General features: G+C 41.2%; 2 protein-coding genes, 1 long non-coding RNA gene and 1 pseudogene across 3 annotated transcripts; 1 reads left to right on the forward strand and 3 right to left on the reverse strand.

Annotated features, from left to right (window-relative positions):
- Positions 1-1,589: 1,589 nt before the first annotated feature.
- Positions 1,590-3,089, reverse strand: LOC115673515 (GEM-like protein 4). Its single transcript, XM_030595746.2, has 4 exons — positions 2,863-3,089; positions 2,687-2,767; positions 2,219-2,493; positions 1,590-2,107 (listed from the first exon to the last, which is right to left on the reverse strand). The coding sequence occupies exons 1-4, from the start codon at positions 2,993-2,995 to the stop codon at positions 1,934-1,936; spliced, it is 663 nt and encodes a 220-aa protein (XP_030451606.1). The 5' UTR covers positions 2,996-3,089; the 3' UTR covers positions 1,590-1,933.
- Positions 3,090-7,843: 4,754 nt separating this feature from the next.
- On the reverse strand, positions 7,844-19,949 carry LOC115670700 (disease resistance protein RPV1-like; annotated as a pseudogene).
- LOC115670660 (uncharacterized) lies at positions 14,689-17,943 on the forward strand. The gene is made up of 2 exons (XM_030591984.2): positions 14,689-15,349; positions 17,701-17,943. The coding sequence occupies exons 1-2, from the start codon at positions 14,689-14,691 to the stop codon at positions 17,727-17,729; spliced, it is 690 nt and encodes a 229-aa protein (XP_030447844.2). The 3' UTR covers positions 17,730-17,943.
- LOC130138577 (uncharacterized) lies at positions 15,203-17,692 on the reverse strand. Its single transcript, XR_008816941.1, has 2 exons — positions 17,494-17,692; positions 15,203-15,363 (listed from the first exon to the last, which is right to left on the reverse strand). It is a non-coding gene; the product is annotated as an uncharacterized LOC130138577 (long non-coding RNA).
- Positions 19,950-20,794: the final 845 nt, after the last annotated feature.

A 20,794-nucleotide genomic window follows, 5' to 3' on the forward strand; every position in this document is an offset into this window, starting at 1 on the left:
CTCTCCAATTTGAACAAAATTTTGGAGATTCAATTTATTTTTTGGGTAATCTTTTTTTTTTGTAAGTATGAACAGAAGATTGACCCTGTCCACAGCTTGAGTGCTATACTGTGCTGTGCTGTGCTGTGCTCTACATTTGGTTAAAGGCAAAATTAGCCATTGTAGAAATTTATGGCAAAGAAGATATGTAATTTCCCCTTCTGCAAAAATCGACCAAATTAAGGTTAGAAATGGATTGATAATACATCAAATGTATAAGTGCAGAGATAATGCCATAAAATGAAATGGAAAGTAGGATCAAGAGGTTTCTTCGAATTAAGCATCAGATAATTGAAATCAAAATTTCTTTTCAAAGATAGAAACAGACCTGCCAGCAGCCAAGTACTTTGTCCTCCCTTTTTTTTCCATTTTTGGGGTTGGGAAAAAGGTGAAAAAGCAGTCCTTGTCCTTGATGTGCATCTTATTAATTCAAAATTATATGAGATTTTTTATTAGTGAAATAAATTAGGCGTAAATCCAAAGACGTCGATGAATGATAAGTTCAAAAAGTTGACGTTGCGATCAAGTTAACTAAAGAGTCTCCTCCCTTATTAATTTTGTCTGCTGATGTTTGGCATTGTCAAAATTGATTGGGATGGTCCTAATATTTTTCTTCTGCCAATTCCTGATTGAGTACCGTTTCGGCAAAAACTATATAGAGATTACTAAGTTTATCGACATGTACCAAGTTCGATGAGGATGGAGGGCAATCACGAGGGTAAGAGGGTTTGGACAAGGAGCGGATCCCGACTTTTAGGATGACAAATGAGATAAGAATAAGTCGAATTGAATATCAAACGGGTGAGAACATTTCGCAATTATATATGTGAAACTTGAATTAACTTAAAAGACGTGCCTTTTGACGCAACCACTCATTGTAACTCTAATATTATGCGTGCTCACCAGAACGGGTGATAAAACTGTAAAACTCGGTATGAGATAGGTCAAAGCAGACAATATCTCAAGTGAGTTATCAAATAACCCATAAAAGAAATTACTTGCTTTACTTGAAAAGTGCCGGTCACAGCAACCGGTGTGTTTGCTTTCAAGCACAAAGAAGCAGAATGTGTTACCCGGTACGATACTAATCAGTACCAATGATCCCTAAGGCAGCTTCTGTTTTCATCTTTTGTCTGCGGCATAAGGTTCTCTTCTTATGTCTTGTATTAAAACCAGCCTTGTGTCTACTATCTTGGATGGTTGCTACGGTACTCATATGATATTTCTCAGTCCCGTCCCATGGCGGCTGCATCCGGAGGGTTAACTTAAACATTTGGAGGAGTTGACACGCAATCTCAAGTTTTTGCTTGACGATTCGTGAATGGATCATCAAGAAGAGAGGAAGAAGCTTGATCGCATGCCTGAAACTTTCTTGGATGGATGTTGGATGCTGCTGTTTTATCTGATTCAGAATAGGATCTTCTTCGTGATCCTGTCCTTTTTCAGTTACCATTTTAATTACAATCACTTGAAGCTGCATACGAGAGAGTCAGGACGGCAAACGGTCATCCAGTTAAAGCCGGACAGATAAGAGCTAGGACGGCAAAAAATTCTATGTTTAATGCTTTTGTACTATCTGACAATTCAGCAACAGATGACGACAGAGCAAAATGGAATGACCCCAGAATAAAAGAAAGATACCATCTTGTCGGGTGGCTAATCAAGATAGTTTCGCAAGTTTATACCGCCGATCAATTTTTTCCGCAGCCACTACTCCGATGAGAATGTTGTCTTGGAAAGCTGCTAAAGAGAGGATATTGGATTTAACAGCATTTCCTCATTGACAACTTTTTTACAATGTTGACATATCCTAGTTGTACATATATCTGACACAGAAGGATTAAAAGGTCAAAAAGAATGTCTTTTTCGGACGATTCAAATCGACTTGAACCACCTATGCTTGAGAAATTGCCCGCCGAAGATGCTCGAGTGTTTTCTGATAGTTCAAGAATCCCATGAACCAGAAATCGAAATTATCTACAGTTACAATCTGTATGTACTTCTGCGATGGCTTCTCCACGTTCTCTGTCTCATTTGCCATCTTTATCTTTCTAATGGGGATCATCACCTGGAATAGATATTCAAAAAGGCGATTACAATGCGATTCAACATAGCAACAGAGACTGGCAAATAGATTATTGACAGAAATATAGTGATTTTACAACATGAGCGAATTTACCTTGTAATGGACTTTGGTTGTTTCTCCATCCGGAGAAACCAGTTTTATACATCTCTCGCTGCAAAAGGCCACTCTCTCGGTGGAGATAAAGAGGAGACCTCCTATAGGACCGATTGAAGTCGACAAATAGCATTGGAAGGTCTTCATTAGCCTTTCGCCATCTCCGACATTAAATAAGTCCATGAACACCTTATCCATTCCTCCAAGTTGAAGAACTCTCGCGCCCATTCTCAACTTTCCTTTCACTGTTTTCGTAATCTCGGGACTCAGTCTCACTGCAGTTCCGCAACAAAACTATGTGAAAAGCAGTTTAGCACATATGTCATATGAACATTTTTCCACTAAATTAACCTCAAAAGATGTAATGTTTATTGATCCTCCAAAATAAAGGGCCTTGAATTCTAGAAGCACCTATACCTATTACGTGAATACCCAAAATTGTGGTCATAAGAAAAGAATTGTTAGTACCATGTTCTCGAACGCCATGTGCAAGAATATCTGCTTTCTTCCCAAGCTTGTTCATCCTATGAAGCACCAAATTCACCTTATCTGCAATGTCGGAACCAGACAGGTCAGAGTTCAGATCGATGCTTCGAATTAAATGAATGTTGGAAAAGGACAGCTGCTTTGATATGAGCACCCACTTTTTTTCAACTTTCGGGATGATCCATCGAATGGACAGAACATTTCATTGCATTGATAAGAATTCTCCGATGAAGGTGCCTCTAAGGACAGGAAAGGAACTCCAATTACATGACCCTGGAGTTGGTTTTTCATATTTGATGGTCTGATGATAAACTGTGTAGTATCTCTCAAAAGGTGTTGGAAACAAGGAAGAAGAGCTTACCCAGTATGATCAATCCTCTGAGTCCTGGGAATGTATTTAAAGGGATAATGTCCAAGGGAAATGCTGAATCCTGACACTGTTTCAATTTAGTGTCGTGTGAGTCAGGAACGGATCAGCAAGGAATAAAGGAGCAGAAGAGGACGCGTAAAAGAAGCTTTCTAAGATGGCTGATGTGTCATCGCTTTTTGAAAAAAAAATGCACTGTGATTGATTCATGATCACATCCTTTTGTGCATTCTTTAGAATTTTCTGATACTAAAAAGTGGATTCCTGATGTAGGTTCTGGTTTGTTTTGCCCCACAGACAACTGTGAGGATAATATTAGACTAAGCAACCGTCCGAGCAATTAGGAATTTTGACAAAAAATTGGAATCTGCACGACCCAAAAAAAAAACTTCTTCGTATCAATCGCCAATCATTATGGATCGATTGCATACACTGAAAGGATAATATAATACTGCATATGTATTAGCTGTAATAATTGGAGAATTGACTGTTATATTCTGTGTTGAAATGTGCTGCTCATGTTTAATAAGTTGTTTACATCCTTACTGGCCCTTCATTTGTGGGTAGGTTCTTGACACTGTCCCCTCCTTGCTGCACTAAGATTTTTCTATTGAAGGGTTGATTTCTTTATGTTTTTATGTCCAGTTTGTAATTTAGGACAGATTATTTGGATTAGATATCACATTTGAACTTGGTCCTTGGACAAATTGCTTCTCTTTTGCTTCTTGGTCCTTGGGCTAATTGGTCCAGAGATTCTTTTCCAAAATCAATGTCTTTAATAAGAAGTAACAAGACCGCTGACCGAAGAAAGTCAAAAGTTAGCTAATCGATCGACCTCAATTAAAAAAAATAAAGAAAAAAGAAAGAGCAAAAGAACAAAGGGAGAATCATCACAAAGGAAAAGTTTTGAATAGGTTGAAGTGCAATTTGTTTGTGGAACTGAATCTTCATGGCAAAGCTTTTGCCCTCTTCCTTAGCTGTACATGAGTGTGCAAAAAGCCAAAGGCCATTCACAGATAAAAGTTGCTTCTCCTGCTTTTTCTATTCCAGATCTCAGAGTCCCATCAGGATGCAGGATCTAAATGTTTGTGGGAAAGACTAGGGAGAACTGAATCATAGCCTTATCAGCTCCATCACATAGAGGTTGACCAAAAACTTTTTCCCTGGTGAGACATGTTGATCAAACGCTTGCTCTTTAAGTTTTCAACACAGTATGAGGATTCGATCGATAAAGGATGAAAGATTGTACAAAGATTTACTAGGTCACTTCGTGGAAAAAGGAATTCAAACAATCATCATTGAAATGGGAGGCATGCATGGCAACAAATTTTCACGTATTTTCGGCAGCTAAATTGCAAGAACTTCTCTATAGATTTGTCCACGAATTAATAAATAATATTTAGGCGCCGCTTGAATTTATATAGGCTTGGTGTATTCCGTACCTTCTATTCAAAATGCTTCTTTTGAAGGGCTGTTTAGATTTCAAAAACCATGAGTTGGACAAAAATGCATGGAGGAGAAACTGTTGGGATTTTAGCATCCAAATCCCATAGAATTGAATGAAAAGTGTGTGGATGAAAGTGTCCCACATTGAATAGAAGAGAGATGGGAGATGTGTTCAAATAGTTGAGCCTCACAAATGGGTTTGGGCTCCAACGGGTACCCCACTTTTGTGGAAGGGAGAGGACCTACGCCAAGCTAGGTCTGTTCCCCCCCGCGCGTGCGCCGCCGCCCGTCCGTCCGGCCGGCCGGCTTTGTTGGGCTCGGATCAACATTCTGTTCATTTATTTGTACTGCTTTCAGGTTAGTTTTCCTAACATTTGATTTCAATTTCTTACGTACGAACTTAGCCGACAACAGAAACATGCATTGTCTGTCTTCCTAAAATAGCCATTGAGGTGTTGTCAGTTATTCACTGGTCCGTGTTTGCATTCTGACACAGATGCGTCCAGGGACAGGACAGGGATTCCAATGACAAGACCCTGAAATTGGTTTTTCATATTTAATCCACAGCCTGAGTTTCTTCTGTATGATGATCTGCGAAGAAATCGGTGTAGTGTCTCTTGCAAGTGGTCGGAAGCAACGAAGATGTGCTTGCTCAGGATGATCAATTCTCTACGTCCTGCGAGTGTATTTAAAACTACACAGTATCATTGTCCAATGTAAATCCTGACATTTTTAAATTTAGCGTCACGGGAGTCAGGAATGGATCCGCAAGAGGAATAAAGACCCAATTAGAACGCGAAAAGGAAGCTTTCTAAGATGGCTGATGTATCCTCAGTTTGGAAAAAGACACTGATTGATTCGTGATCACATCCCTTTGTATCTTCTATAGAATTTTCTGATACTGAAAAGTGGATTCTTAGTGCAGGCTCTGGTTTGGTATGCGTCAGAGACAACCGTTAGCATAATATTAGACTAAGGGGGTGTTTGGTTCAGCTTTGGGAAGGGGCTTTGAGCCTCGAAAGCTCCTTCTCAAAATGCTGGAGTGTTTGGTTCAGCATTTGACCTAGCATTGACCACATGCTAACATTCCACGAATGTTGCTGTTCACTCCTTTTTTTTTTTTTAAGTTAGGGTTTGAAGCTGCTGTTCTTCTTCGGCGAGGGTGGCCGGCAAGGGAGAAGGGCCGGCGTGGGGTCGGGCGATCGCCCAGGCAACGCCGTCGCTGGGGTCGCTCGACCCAAGCCGTCGCCTGGGTCGCGCGACCTCAGGCGACGGCCGCCTGTGTCGCGCGACCCAGGCGCCGGCCGCCTAAGTCGCGCGACTCAGGCAGCCGCTTGGGTCCCACGACCCTCGCCGAGGGTCGCCCGACCTCAGGCGACGGCCACCAGCGCCAGATCTGGCTCGCCAGCGCCGGCTCCGGCGAAGGGTAATAAGTTAGGTTTTTTTATTTCCAAAGTCCATTTGCAAAAAAAATTCACCAAACACTATATTTTGGCCAAAGTAGCTTTACAAAATATTTTTACCAAACACCATTTGTATTTCCCCAATGGGCTTTCACCCAAAGGTATTTGCATTCCCCCAAGTAGCATTTTCAAAGTTGAACCAAACAGGCCTTAAGTGACCATCCGAGCATTTAGGAACTTTGGCAATTATCGGAATCTGCTCGACAAAGAAAATTCTTTTGTATCAATCGCCATGCATTATGGTTCTAGTGCATACATTGAGATAATATAATACTGCCTTCGTATTAGCTGTAAGAATTGGAAAATGACTTATATTCTATGTTTAAATATACTGCTCATGCATAATTAGTGTTTAATGTCCTCCACTGTTCATTAAGGTTCTCGGCATTGTCCTTTTCTTGCAGCATTAAAATTTTTCTATAAAAGGGTGGTGGATTTCTGTACGTCAATTTCAACTTGGAAAAACTTTTGCTCCGTGATATGAAAGTCCAACTAAATTGCACAGTGCATAATTTGGGTCAGGGTACTTGGATTAGGTATAAGACTTGAACTTGGTCCTAGAGCTAATTGGTCCAGAGATTCAATCTATTTCCTTATTTCGAAATGGGCAAAATGACACTATAAGTGCCATAACTTGTGTATGGCGCTCACTTTGGTGCCATAACTTTTTTTCGGATCACTTTGGTGCCAAGTCGGAGGAAAAACGATCACTTAAGTGTCATAACTTTTTTTTGGATCACTTCAGTGCTAAAATTTTTGAAAAACGATCACTTAAGTGCTAAAATTTTTGAAAAACGATCATTTAAGTGTTAAATTTTTTGAAAAACGATCACTTAAGTGCCAATCTCCGGCGAGACTCCGGCGAGCCACGTCGCCTTCGAAATTAATAAAAAAATGCCACGTCGATTTCGGCGAAAAATTGTGTACGGCACCGGAGTTGGCACTTAAGTGATTGTTTTTCAAAAATTTTAGCACTTAAGTGATCGTTTTTCAAAAATTTTAGCACTAAAGTGATCCAAAAAAAAGTTATAGCACTAAAGTGAGCGTCGTACACAAGTTATGGCACTTGTAGTATTCTTTTGCCTTTCGAAATGAATGTCTTAGATAAGAAATTACAAGACCCCTGACCTGAAGGAGTCAAATATTGGTTAACTGATCAGCCTGGAAACCCAAATAAAGAGAAAAGCTAAAGAACAAAGGAAGAATCATCACAAAGGAAAAGTTTTGCTTATGTGGAAGTGCAGCTTCATAGCAAGCTTTTGCCCTCATCCTTAGGTGGACATGAGTGTGCAAAAGCCACAAAGGCCATTCACACAAACACCTAAAAAAGAAGCTTGTCTTGCTTTTCTATTGCTCATCTCGGAATCACACACCAAACTGGAGGCTCTAATTGCTTGTGGGAAAGAGAATGGACCCATCAGAGCCTTTTCAGCTCCATCACACACATATTGACCGAGTACTTTTTCCCTTTTTCTGGTGAGACATGTTGTTCAAACACTTGCGCTTTCTGTTCTCAATGTAGTACAGGTGATTTCATTACGTCACTTCAAGGAAGAATGAACTTTAATAATCGCCATTGGAGTGGGCCACGTAGAAACGAACTCTCGGACACTCGTGTCATGCATTAAATGGTGTATGCACAAAAACTTCTTTTTTCTACATTTGTCCACAAATCCAATGAACAATGCACATGGTTTGGGTGGCACCAGAATATATTTAGAGGCCTGGTACAACATTGTGTACCTTCTATTCAAAATGCTTCTTTCCAGGGGCTGTGTATATTCCGAAAAGCATAATATCAAGCAAATGCATAGAAGAGTAACATTGTCTATCTTCCACCTATAACCATTGAAGTGTCTTGAGTTATTCTTCCTGGTCCATGTTTGCATTGCCGGTATCATCAATCCTCCTCCTTTTAGAATATTGCACCTCCTCAACAGAGCCATGACCAGGACTAGCCTCAAGATTACTAAGGCCTCTTTTCGCATTCACATTGGCCTGAGACATGTTGGTCAAACGCTTGCGCTTTAAGTTTTCAACACAGTATGGGGATTCGATCAATAAAGGATGAAAGATAGTACAAAGATTTACTAGGTCACTTCGAGGAAAAACGAATTCAAACAATCATCATTGAAATGGGAGGCATGCGTGGTAACAAATTTTCACGTATTTTCAGCAGCTTAATTGCAAGAACTTCTCTATAGATTTGTCCACGAATTAATGAATAATATTTAGGCGCCACTTGAATTTATATAGGCTTGGTGTATTCTGTACCTTCTATTCAAAATGCTTCTTTTGAAGGGCTGTTTAGATTTCAAAAACCATGAGTTGGACAAAAATGCATGGAGGAGAAACATGCATTGTCTGTCTTCCTAAAATAGCCATTGAGGTGTTGTCAGTTATTCACTGGTCCATGTTTGCATTCTGACACAGATGCGTCCAGGGACAGGACAGGGATTCCAATGACAAGACCCTGACATTGGTTTTTCATATTTAATCCACAGCCTGAGTTTCTACTGTATGATGGTCTGCGAAGAAATCGGTGTAGTGTCTCTTGCAAGTGGTCGGAAGCAACGAAGATGTGCTTGCTCAGGATGATCAATTCTCTATGTCCTGCGAGTGTATTCAACGGAACACAGTATCATTGTCCAATGTAAATGCTGACATTTTTAAATATAGCGTCACGGGAGTCAGGAATGGATCCGCAAGAGGAATAAAAGACCAGAATAGAACGTGAAAAGGAAGCTTTCTAAGATGGCTGATGTATCCTCAGTTTGGGAAAAGACCCTGTGATTGATTCATGATCACATCCTTTTGTATCTTCTACAGAATTTTCTGATACTGAAAAGTGGATTCTTAGTGCAGGCTCTGGTTTGGCATGCCTCAGAGACAAACGTTAGGATAATATTAGACTAAGTGACCATCCAAGTATTTAGGAACTTTGGCAAATATCGGAATCGGCTCGACAAAGAATATTTTCTTTCGTATCAATCGCCATGCGTTATGGTTCTAGTGAATACATTGAGATAATATAATACTGCCTTCGTATTAGCTGTAAGAACTGGAAAATGACTTCTATATTCTATGTTTAAATATACTGCTCTTGTATAATAAGTGTTTAATGTCCTCCACCGTTCATTAAGGTTCTCGGCATTGTCCTTTTCTTGCAGATTTAAGAATTTTCTATAAAAGGGTGGTGGATTTCTGTATGTCAATTTCAACTTGGAAAATATTTTTGCTCTGTGATATGAAAGTCCAACTAAATTGCACAATGCATAATTTGGGACAGGGTACTTGGATTAGGTATAACACTTGAACTTGATCCAAGGGCTAATTGGTCCAGAGATTTAATTTATTTATTTCCTTTTTTCGAAATGAATGTCTTAGATAAGAACTTACAAGACCCCTGACCTGAAGGAGTCAAATATTGGTTAACTGATCGGCCTGGAAACCCAAATAAAGAGAAAAGCAAAAGAACAAAGGAAGAATCATCACAAAGGAAAAGTTTTGCTTATGTGGAAGTGCGGCTTCATAGCAAGCTTTGGCCCTCATCCTTAGGTGGACATGAGTGTGCAAAAGCCACAAAGGCCATCCACACTAACACCTAAAAAAGAAGCTTGTCTTGCTTTTCTAATGCTCATCTCGGAATCACACACCAAACTGGAGGCTCTAATTGCTTGTGGGAAAGAGAATGGACACATCATAGCCTTATCATCTCTATCACACACATGTTGACCACGTACTTTTTCCCTTTTTCTGGTGAGACATGTTGATCAAACACTTGCGCTTTCTGTTCTCAACGTAGTACAGGTGATTTCATTAGGTCACTTCATGGAAGAATGAACTTTAATACTCCCCATTGGAGTGGGCCACGTAGAAACGAACTCTTGGACACGCGTGTCATGCATTAAATTGTGTTTGCGCAAAAACTTCTTTTTTCTACATTTGTCCACCAATCCAATGAACGATACACATAGTTTGGGTGGCACCTGGATATATTTAGAGGCCTGGTATAACATCGTGTACCTTCTATTCAAAATGCTTCTTTCCAGGGGCTGTGTATATTCCAAAAAGCATAAATTCAAGTAAATGCATAGAAGAGTAACATTGTCTGTCTTCCCCCTATAGCCATTTAAATGTCCTGAGTTATTCTTCCTGGTCCATGTTTGCATTGCATACCTCGTTCTTTTAGAATGTTGCCCCTCCTCAACAGGGCCTTGACCAGGACGAGCCTCAAGATCATTAAGGCATCTTTTCGTATTCACATTGGCCTGACTGTAGTTACTCTCTGTAATATCAAGTTGACTATCTATCGTTTGAGTATTTGTCAACCGTGAAGCTCTACCATAAGCTAATGTATCGCCAGAACACGACAGACGACAATGAGGACAGATCTGATTCCCAAAATGAACACCAAGCCTCTTCAATTCCGGTCTGCCACCTAAATCTACTGTCAATTCCACTCGGTTCTCACTTCCAAGCTGTTTGTTGATCATGAAAGGTGGAAAATGGAACATCCACATGTGATCTTCAACCGTGACTGGAATGTTTTCATAGGTCACAGCGTAATGAGTAAAGATGGATTGGTTGCGGTTATTTATTATGGTGACTATTGGAAACGGCTGCGGCTCCTTGGTGTCGCTCTTGGATGAATAGACGATGCATACCGTGAAACCTTGTAGCTTACAGCCTTGAAATGGAGGCATCTGAAAAGATAGCGAAGGACTCTCGCTCTGATAGCTAAACCAATCGGGAATGTCGCTTCCCGGTAGAAAAATTTCTCCATAACCATGCCCGCACCAGTCCTGTACAATGAGAGGAAATTGCACGATGATTCAATCGAGCATTCTAAAAGGTAGAAAATTGTCTAACAGTGTGCATGAACCACATTAGAGGAAGAGAGAGAGAGTGTGTGAACCTGAAAAAGGAACTCTTTGAAGTTGCTCGATAAACTGTAGCACCACATCATGTGTATTGTCCAAGCCAGAAATCTCTTCTATTTTGCTGCAGTTAGTGAGAAATAACCTCGGTACATGGCGGAATTTGGATACAGATACACTTTTCAGCGATGTATGGTTAGATGCAGACAGAGTGAATAAATTTGTCGGCATATCAGGAAGCAATTCAAGCTCCGCGCAATCGTCCAATTTAAGGTTTTTGAGTTTCGAGAGACCACTGGCTGTATCTGGTAAGCTGAAAAAGTTGTTCTTTCTCAGGTCTAAGTCTTCTAGGAAGAGCAAGCTTCTGATGTCCCTCGGGATTGCATCGTCTGATAGATTGCAGTCCATCAATTTCAGTGATGTTAGTGAAGTTAACCCCGACAACGATGTGATCAGCATAAAATTTTTGTGCAGATCTTCCCTTCTTGTCACCCATGACCAAATGAATGAAGACACGGAGCTGGGCTTTGAAATCTTCCATCCCCATAAAGATAACTTTCGTTGAGAAAACAATCCATATTTTCCGTTGAGATGTGTATGGTTGAGTTGGAGTAGTCTTAATCGATTCATCCTCGCAAAAGCTTCAGCATTCACTTGCACTGCAATTGATTCTGGCAAATTCAACGTGATTCCTTCGATTTCTTCTGTACCCTGAACGATAGGAATGTTTCTTGAAGTCTATGTGCAAGCAGTTCCAATGAATATAGTCTTTTCAAAGGCTCATGGATGGACTTATCCAAAAGATTGACACTCACCAGGTTACTTGTCAATATCATGAGGATGTCCTCATGATGCCACAATCTGCTGCGTTTGCCAGGATTTCTAGGATTTTCCTCCCAGACGATTTCTCTCCCCATGTCACAAAGCAAGTCATGCATCACCAACTTTTCATTTTCGACTTTCATGAGGCACCTTCTGGTGAGAACACTGATTCCAATCTCCGCAAAGAAACCACAACCATCCAACACTTTGACTGCATAATCTTTATCCAATGCCCACGAAGAAGCAAGCAATGTCAAGGAATATATGCTTCTCTTGGTCGTCACTGAGTGCTTCAAAGCTTACTTGGAGTTGTGCCTGTATGTGGAAGTGTGGAATTCTTTTTATTTTCTCTAGTGCACTTCTCCATTCAACTGTACTCCGATCGAGCAGAAACGAGCCAAGGACTTCAAGAGCTAACGGTATTCCTTTGGAATGACTCACAATTTCTTTTGAGAGTACGATGAATTCTTCTTTAGGACGAGGACTACCAAATGCGTGCCAACTAAAAAGCTCAAGAGATTCATCATTATTCAGTTCCTCTACCATATATGTCATCCGCATCTATCACCTTCAGCAAACTTTCGTCTCTGGTGATTATTATGATTCTACTGCCTGAGCTGATCCAATCACGCTCTCTCGCTAATGTCTCTAGTTGGGTAAGACTGGTCACATCGTCGAGCACAATAAGGACCGTTCTGTTGCGTAATCTTTCCTTAATGATGCTGATTCCCCTATGAGTGTTGCTTAGTTTTATCTTTTCATGCTTCAGAATATCAGAGAGAAGTTGCTCTTGCAAGCGAACTCGATCATTAGATTGCTTGGAATTTTCTCCCACGTCAGCAAGAAAGCTTTTACCTTCGAAATAGTAAAAGAACCGGTTATAGACGGCTTTAGCTATCGTCGTTTTGCCGATCCCTCCCATCCCGCAAATTCCTAGGAAGAGCACATCATTGGAGCCAGCCTGTAGCAGCGACACTACTTCCTCTAAGCGTGGATCAAGCCCCACTAGGAATTTTGCGACATTTAGGTATGTGTCCTTCAATTCATTCAATACCACGCCAATGATTTTCCTGATAAACTTCCCTTCATGCCTGTAATGTTAAAACTTGTTATAGGATTGACGCACAGACTGCATAGGAATGTAATAGATCGTTGAGAAATTGGCAAAAGAACACTACAAGTGCCATAACTTGTGTACGGCGCTCACTTTGGTGCCATAAGTTTTTTTTAGATCACTTTAGTGCTAAAATTTTTGAAAAGCGATCACTTAAGTGCTAAAATTTTTGAAAAACGATCACTTAAGTGCCAACTCCAGTGCCGTACACAATTTTTCGCCGGAAATCCGACGTGGCATTTTTTTTATTAATTTCTGAAGCTGACGTGGCTCACCGGAGATTGGCACTTAAGTGATTGTTTTTCAAAAAATTTAGCACTTAAATGATCGTTTTTAAAAATTTTTAGCACTTAAGTGATCGTTTTTCAAAAATTTTAGCACTGAAGTGATCCAAAAAAAACTTATGACACTTAAGTGATCGTTTTTCCTCCGACTTGGCACCAAAGTGATCCGAAAAAAAAGTTATGGCACCAAAGTGATCTCCGTACACAAGTTATGGCACTTATAGTGTCCTTTTGCCTTGAGAAATTTATCAAAATCTCTCCAGCCATTACTTTTGACAACAAAAGCATAAAAATGCCTAAAGTGAGTTTCTAAGTGTTAGGAGTAGAAAAAGGGTAAAGTGGTCTTTAGGACCTTTATGACTTATTTTTGGTATATGTATTGGACACTATGGGTGAATACACAATACACTTTTCCCTCTCTCTCTCTTTCTCATGGTATCAGAGCCTGGTACCTAAACCTCTCCCCCATACGCGCGACCCAGCTCGCCGGAACAACCCGTCGCCGGCGACCTCAGCTCGCGCGAGGCGCCAGCCGCGCGACCCAGCTCACCGGAACAACCCGTCACCAGCAACCCCAACTCGCGCGAGGCTCCAACTCGCGCTGGGCTCCAGCTAGCGCGAGGCTCCAGCCGCGTGACCCAAGCTCGCGCGGGGCTCCAGCTCACGCGACCCAGCTCGCGCGAGGCTCCAACTCGCGCGATTCAGGTCGTACAAGTCACGCGAGCTCGGTGACTGGAGGTTTCCTCGCCATTGATGTGATTGAAGGTCTTCTTGTGGCTCGGTGACTCCCGGCTCTTGCAGTCGTGAAGTGATGTGGTAGATTGCGGCTCGGTGACTCCTCTTGTGGCTCGCCATTGATGTGATTGACTCTGTTGAAGTTCCGAGGTCTGGCCAGGTTAGATTACTTGGTTGTTAGACCTTAGATTATGGGTGTTTGATCAATCGGCTTATGGTTTATCGATTGGTGGAGTTGTTGGGGAAGGCTGGTAACATTGACAAGCCCTGGGAGCTAGTATACGGTCTATTGGAGTGCTGAATTGTTGTGCCAATATACGGTCTGTTGGATTGCTGAATTGTTGTGGTTAAGATTGAGGTGCTTGAACGAAAATATTGCGAGAATCCTCTTATTGTTGTTGAAAAATGGGTGATTCTGAGAAGAACAATCCTGTGATGACTGAGGTGATGTCCTCTTCGTCTAATCGAATTACTAATAAGAAGCTTGTGAGTAGTTCTAACTTCCATCAATGGAAGAAAATTGTGAAGCTTACTTTGACAAGTAGGAATCAGCTTAGACACATAACTGAGCTGAGACCCGAAGATGATGCAAATTGGGATATTGTTGATGCACGCATCCTTGGTCAGATCTTAAACGCTATGGAAAATAATATAGTTGATCCAGTAACCCATATTGACACGGTCAAAGAAATGTAGGAGTATTTGGATGTATTATATTCTGGCCAAAATAACTTGTCACAAGTTTATGAGTTATCGTAGGAGTTTTACCGATCTGAAAGAAAGGGACGTCCTATTACGCAATACTTTGCTGAGTTTAAGAGAATGTATGAGGAGTTGAATCCTGTTCTTCCCATTTCAGCCAATGTTCAGCAAATGCAACTTCAAAGAGAACAATTGGCTGTAATGGCATTTCTAGCAGGCATTGGTCCTGAATATGAAACTGTTAGGTCTCAGATTCTTGGAGGAGAGGCTATCGCATCACTCACCGATACAATTGCTCGGGTACTTCGAGTATCTCGTGAGTCTCCTCAGAATATTACATCTATGGTAGATAATTCAGCTCTTGTGTTCCAATCTCGATGGGGTAGTGATAGTAGGAGTGATGGAGGAAATCGTGAAGGATATAGTAGTGGACGTGGTGGTCGAGCGGGAGGCCGAGGTGAAGGAACAGGGAGAGGCCAAGGCCAACAGCATGTGTCTACCAACAACTCAGGGGCCATACGGATTTGTCATTACCGTGGCAAATCTGGCCACATTCAGAAATTTTGTTACAAGCTACATGGAAGATCAGGGCAGCAACAACAGTTTCCACATACTGCTTCCGGTACTGATTCTCCTCCACAGTCTTCTGAAGGCAAGGTAGTTGTTATGTCTGATGAGGAGTTTGCACGGTACACCCAGTCTCAGATTTCACAGCCTGCTTCTTCCACTGCTACTTTGGTACAGACAGGTAATGCTACTGCATGCCCTTCAGCTCCTTCTCGTCCTTGGATCATTGATTTAGGGGCTTCTGACCACATGTCAGGTCTTTCAGGTATATTTTCCTCTCTTACTTGTTGACACCTAAATTTCGGCGCATCATTTAGTGATTAATTGCATAGAAAATTATGGATTAAATTTTAATCCCTAAACAAAAATATTACAAATCGCATAGCATAAAGTTTAGGTTCATATAGATTAACTGCATTTCGCATCGGATCGGCGGTGGTAAGCGAGCTTAAAATTCATTACGTAAATCGAGCTCGGGCACCGAACGAGATTCGGCTCACTCGGAAAGCATGGGCCGAAAATCACACACAAAAGGGCTTGATTGTCTTAATTTGAGCTTAAATTAGCCCATTATGCTTAATTAAAGAAAAGCCCAAATTAATTCAGCCCATTTAAAATTAAATTAAAGCCTAAACCTAAGCCCATTAGGACTAGAAAGCCCGGCTAATTGACCTAGGTTTACATTATAAATATATGTTTATATCTCATAATCAAAGGGGGGGCTCTTATAATTTTTCAGATCGGATTTTTAGAGAGACATACGAGAGAATTTTGAGAAGAGTGAGAGAGAGAGAGAGAAGGAGACCGCCCGCCGCGCCGCACAGCACGCCTGCCACGCCACCGCCTGCCGCACTACGCCGGAGCTGCTCCGCCCCTCGGCCGCTGCGTGCCACCGCCGCGCGCGCCGCCCCTCGCCGCGTGCTGCCGTCTCTCGCCGTGTGCCACCGCCGCTGCACGCCTGCCTGCCGCTCCCTCGTCGCACACCACCGCCGCGCCGGTACCACCGCCGCCTGGACGTCCCTACTCCGCCCGCCTGTGTCGTTGTTGCTCGCTGCACAGCCGCCGGAGAGCTGCCCTGCACCACCGCTCGCCAGCCAGAGCTGCCCTGCACCGCTGCTCGCCAGCCGGAGCCGCCTGCACCGCCGTTATCACACCGCCTGTGCTGCCGCTGTTCGCTGCACAGCCGCCGGAGAGTCGCCCATCCCCGCCTGTTGGCCGCTACCCGGAGACGCCCGCCGCGCCGCCGTTCCCGTCGTGTCACCGTCGCTAGCCGCCACTATTCCCGACGTCACGCCGCCGCTCCCGACGCACCGCCGATCCGCAATCCCGATCCGCTACAGATTCAAATTAGGAAAGAAATCTGCAAATCAGGTAATTATCATATCCCGATTTGATTCGAATATTTGGTTGCCTAATTTGTGCTTATTGATATCTAATTTTGCATATTTGGATAATAAGCATTATTTCAATTAGGATTTTATTTCCTTTTTTGAAATCTTGGATATCTATTACTTTTCAAATTTGGATAGAATTTAGAATTTTCAAAATCTTTTGAATATATCCAAGATATTTAAGATATCTAATTTTTTTCAAGATGTGATCGATTAGGAAAATTTCCTAATCCGCAACCGCACACGTGGAAATAAATCTATCTATCAAGCTTTAGATAGAGTTATTTCCATAGCGGGTATTTCGAATTTTAGGATCGATCTGTCAGGCTTCAGATAGAAACTTAATTCGAAAGATTTAGCGGTTATATTTTTTACTTGATTTTAATTTCGAATTTTGATAAAAAAAAATGCCAAAAAGATTACTCTTGAATAGGTTAATTTCTTTAGTTTAAAATTGCATGTTTAGATAATTGGCATTTTTAATTCCGAATTTCATTAAAGAAAAAATACAAAAATAATAATAATATGCCCGTCTTTAGAAATAGATCACGTCGTCGCATGACATATAGTTTGCATGTTAGGTTGCATTAATCACAAGTCAATTTTTGCACGTAATTACATATAGGTTAGCTTTTCATTTAAATAAATAAAAAATCAAAAAAGAAAATTTTTGCACCTTTGAACTCTAAGTCAGGATTTATCAAAATTGTCCAATTGAGTATTTCTCTTGAAATTGGTACCGAAAGGGCGTTAGGGAATCTAGCGTAATCAAGTCCCCGAATTTATAATTTCTGGTTCGCAGAAATAAAATAGTACTCCCGCTATTTTATTTAGGTTTCTAATCAACCTACCTTAAATGATTAGTGGCGACTCCCATTGAAAATATTTGCATGCTCACAATTGGACCTAAGTTGCGATTTGGTAGAGTTTGGGAGAACTCGAGCTAGGTTAGTTAATTTAATTGATCTAGTAATCCATTAGCCTAAGATCGAAAACCCGATTTTTTTTAGGTCGCGACATTACTTCATCTTCATCCATGGTAACCATAGCCAATGGATCATCTACACATGTTAAGGGGATTGGCATAGTTTATCCAACTCCTTCCTTGCCATTATCCTCAGTGCTTTACCTTCCTCAATTTCCGTTTAACCTCATGTCCGTCAGTAAATTAACCAAAAACTTTCAGTGTTCAATAACATTCTACCCTAACTCTTGCATTTTTCAGGATCTGGCTACGAAGAGGACGATTGGTAGAGGACGTGAGGCAGGGGGGTTGTATGTACTTGAAGACGCTCCTTGCATTGCATGTCCTAGTGTTGCATCCTTACATCAGATCCATTGTCGCCTTGGTCATCCTTCTCTACATAGCCTTCAGAAGTTAGATTCTAGTTTTAGATCCCTTTCTAGTTTAGAGTGTGAGTCATGCCCACTTGGCAAATTACATCGTATTAGTTACCCGCCACGAGTCATTAAAATATATGCTGGATTTGCTCAATGAAACAAGTATGTTGGGGTCAAAGCCTCTTGATTCACCCATGGAACAAGGGGTCAAACTAGTTGCTGAGGGAGGAGAAATTCTTGATAACCCTGAGAGATACAGGAGACTGGTAGGTAAGCTGAATTATCTCACAGTCACTCGATCAAACATTGCCTTTCCAGTTAGTGTGGTAAGCCAGTTTCCGTGTTCTCCTCGTACATCTCATTGGGATGCAGTTATTCGAATATTGAGGTACTTGAAAAAGACTCCAGGGAAAGGAATTGTTTACCAAAATCATGCTCATAGTAGAGTCAAAGGATTCTCCGATGCTGATTGGGCAGGGTCTCCAGATGATAGGAGATCAACTACTGGCTATTGTACCTTGGTTGGAGGAAATCTAGTATCATGGAAAAGTAAGAAACAAAATGTTGTTGCCCGCTCAGTGCTGAGTCAGAATATAGAGCCATGGCACAAGTGACATGTGAATTAATGTGGATTCAGCAGTTATTAACTGAGATAGGCTTCAAAGCTTCAGTACCCATGACTTTATGGTGTGACAATAAAGCTGCAGTGCATATAGCTTCTAACCCTGTATTTCATGAGAGAACAAAACACATTGAGGTTGATTGTCACTTTATTCGGGAAAAGTTACAGAGTGGAATGATCATTCCCAATCATATTCGAACCGGTGAACAACTTGCAGACATTTTTACTAAACCTTTGCGTAATGGGAGGATAGAATATATTTGTAACAAGCTGGGCATGATTAATATATATTTTCCAGCTTGAAGGGGAGTGTTAGGAGTAGAAAAAGGGTAAAGTGGTCTTTAGGACCTTTATGACTTATTTTTGGTATATGTGTTGGACACTATCGGTGAATACACAATACACTTTTCCCTCTCTCTCTCTTTCTCACTAAGGAATTAGGAAAATCTAGATTTCATGTACCGTGCTTTCTTTGATCTTGATCTGAAGATATCAAAGCTAATTACGCCAAATCAAGGACTGCCATAGTCCCAAGTTCAACATTATGCCTTTGAAAGTTTTGTCAAATTCACATTAATTGATGATTACACAAATGTATTGGATTGTACTTTCTTGATGTCATTTAAGAATCAATTATAATCTTAAACTGTAGTCGAATTCTTAGATGATTGATAGACTAGGATATAATATTCTTGAACCCCAATTTACAAGGGTCAAATAGAATTACCCATCTGCAACATTTCTGAGATCCCAGCCTGATAAATTTCCCACTTGTGTGAGAGCCGCCTTCCACTGAGCAACTTTGTCCTTCTCTCCCTTGAATCGCTCTTCGTGATTAACAAAATGCCTCTGCAAAGATGCCTGTCTGTTTCCGCACATACAAAGGATCGATGTCATAGAACACGGGAAGAACCAACTGCCCCAGCTCCTGCCTGCACTCCATTATCTTCATGAGCTCCTCGAGACACCATCTTGAATGAGCATAGTTCCTCGAGAAAACAATCACTGATATCCTTGACCCTTGTTTGGCTTTTCCAAGTTCAGATGAAATTACTTTTCCTCGGGGAAGAGCATCATCGTCTCTGAAAGTGTTGACTCCCGCATCTTTAAGGGCGTGATAAAGGTGGTCGGTGAAGTTTCTCCGGGTGTCTTCGCCTCTAAAGCTCAAGAACACATCGTACATCCACGGACGAGAAGTGGAGAGACCGGAAGATGAGCCCTCCATCGACTAAAAGAAGAAATTACAGATTGCTCTTAAGTCGAGAAAGAAGACACTGGAGATGTAGAATGCGTGCATCGGAGAAGATGATCACTAGGCAAAGAGCTGAAACTCCTATACAAACCCGGCCGGCTCTCAGTGTTTTGTTTTTATAGCACAAGTCCTAGAAAATTGCTGTGCTTAATTTGCGTTTCTTTTTAATGACGGATCATCCACAACTATTAGCAAAATAGATAGTAATTTAATGGAAACTTCTCTACCTGTTTCTTACTTGAGGAGACTTTGTTGCACTTTGTGTCCTCTTGTTTAGAATATAATATTGTGATCTGTGACCTGTTTTCCCTTTTGGACGGAAAAAGAGCAGCACAAATGAACTAAAGAAAATATGTTCACCTGAAGAGAGCAATTGAATAAAATTACGGAACCCGCAGTCGATAAAAAACACCATTTAGTAGAATATTCATTGACAAAGTATTCTTTCCATGACAGGTCGGGATGCAAAGTCAACTCCAAATACTCACCCTAGCGTGCTCTGGTGTGGTACCAATTGAACCGATAACAAGATCTCTTCACTTCTTTCACTGTCTAAACTACTTGTTTACCGTTTATTAGTTAATTTGCTGCTCCTATGCGACATTGTCGGGGTCGTGAGGATCACATTCTAAGTTCTTGTCCGATGATGAAAAGTAACTGTTCATCATAGCATGTGAAAATCGTCCATTGTCCAACAAAACAGCATTTTTTCCTCATATACAAAACTTTTTCGAAACATTTCGAGTTTTGCATAAGAGTTCCATTCTCTTGTCATCTCAAATGGATTTGAAACTTTTCAACCAAAAAAGTTGGACTCGAAGCTATTTGTCCCTGAGATTGCCCTCAGAAGACGCTTCAGGTCATTGTTTACAGATGGTTGAAGAATCCCATGAACCTGAAATCAAAGTCATCAACTGTAACAGAATATTCATGTACTTCTGCGACCGCCTCTCCACTTTTTCAGTTACTATTGCCGCCTTGATCTTTCTTAGCGGTAAGTTCACCTGAATTTAAGTACAACGTTGAAATTGACCAAAGCTGTGGACAAGCATCTGACAATAGAGAAGACAATCGCTGATCCTTGACCTTGTATGACTTTCACAT

This window comes from Syzygium oleosum, unplaced genomic scaffold (assembly GCF_021117445.2).
Source record: "Syzygium oleosum isolate NSW1041296 unplaced genomic scaffold, Sole_v2.1 Sole_v2.07, whole genome shotgun sequence".
NCBI classification, from domain to species: Eukaryota; Viridiplantae; Streptophyta; class Magnoliopsida; order Myrtales; family Myrtaceae; genus Syzygium; species Syzygium oleosum.

What these genes read in the sequence shown, in the direction of transcription:
- LOC115673515 (XM_030595746.2), bottom strand. Translation starts at nt 2,995, where the DNA reads ATGAAAAACCAACTCCAGGGTCATGTAATTGGAGTTCCTTTCCTGTCC. An exon ending in ACATGGCGTTCGAGAACATG is followed by an intron (nt 2,494 to 2,686) that starts GTACTAACAATT and finishes GCGGAACTGCAG; the next exon opens with TGAGACTGAGTCCCGAGATT. An exon ending in CAACCAAAGTCCATTACAAG is followed by an intron (nt 2,108 to 2,218) that starts GTAAATTCGCTC and finishes TATCTATTCCAG; the next exon opens with GTGATGATCCCCATTAGAAA.
- LOC115670660 (XM_030591984.2), top strand. Translation starts at nt 14,689, where the DNA reads ATGCAACTTCAAAGAGAACAATTGGCTGTAATGGCATTTCTAGCAGGC. An exon ending in CCACATGTCAGGTCTTTCAG is followed by an intron (nt 15,350 to 17,700) that starts GTATATTTTCCT and finishes TGCATTTTTCAG; the next exon opens with GATCTGGCTACGAAGAGGAC.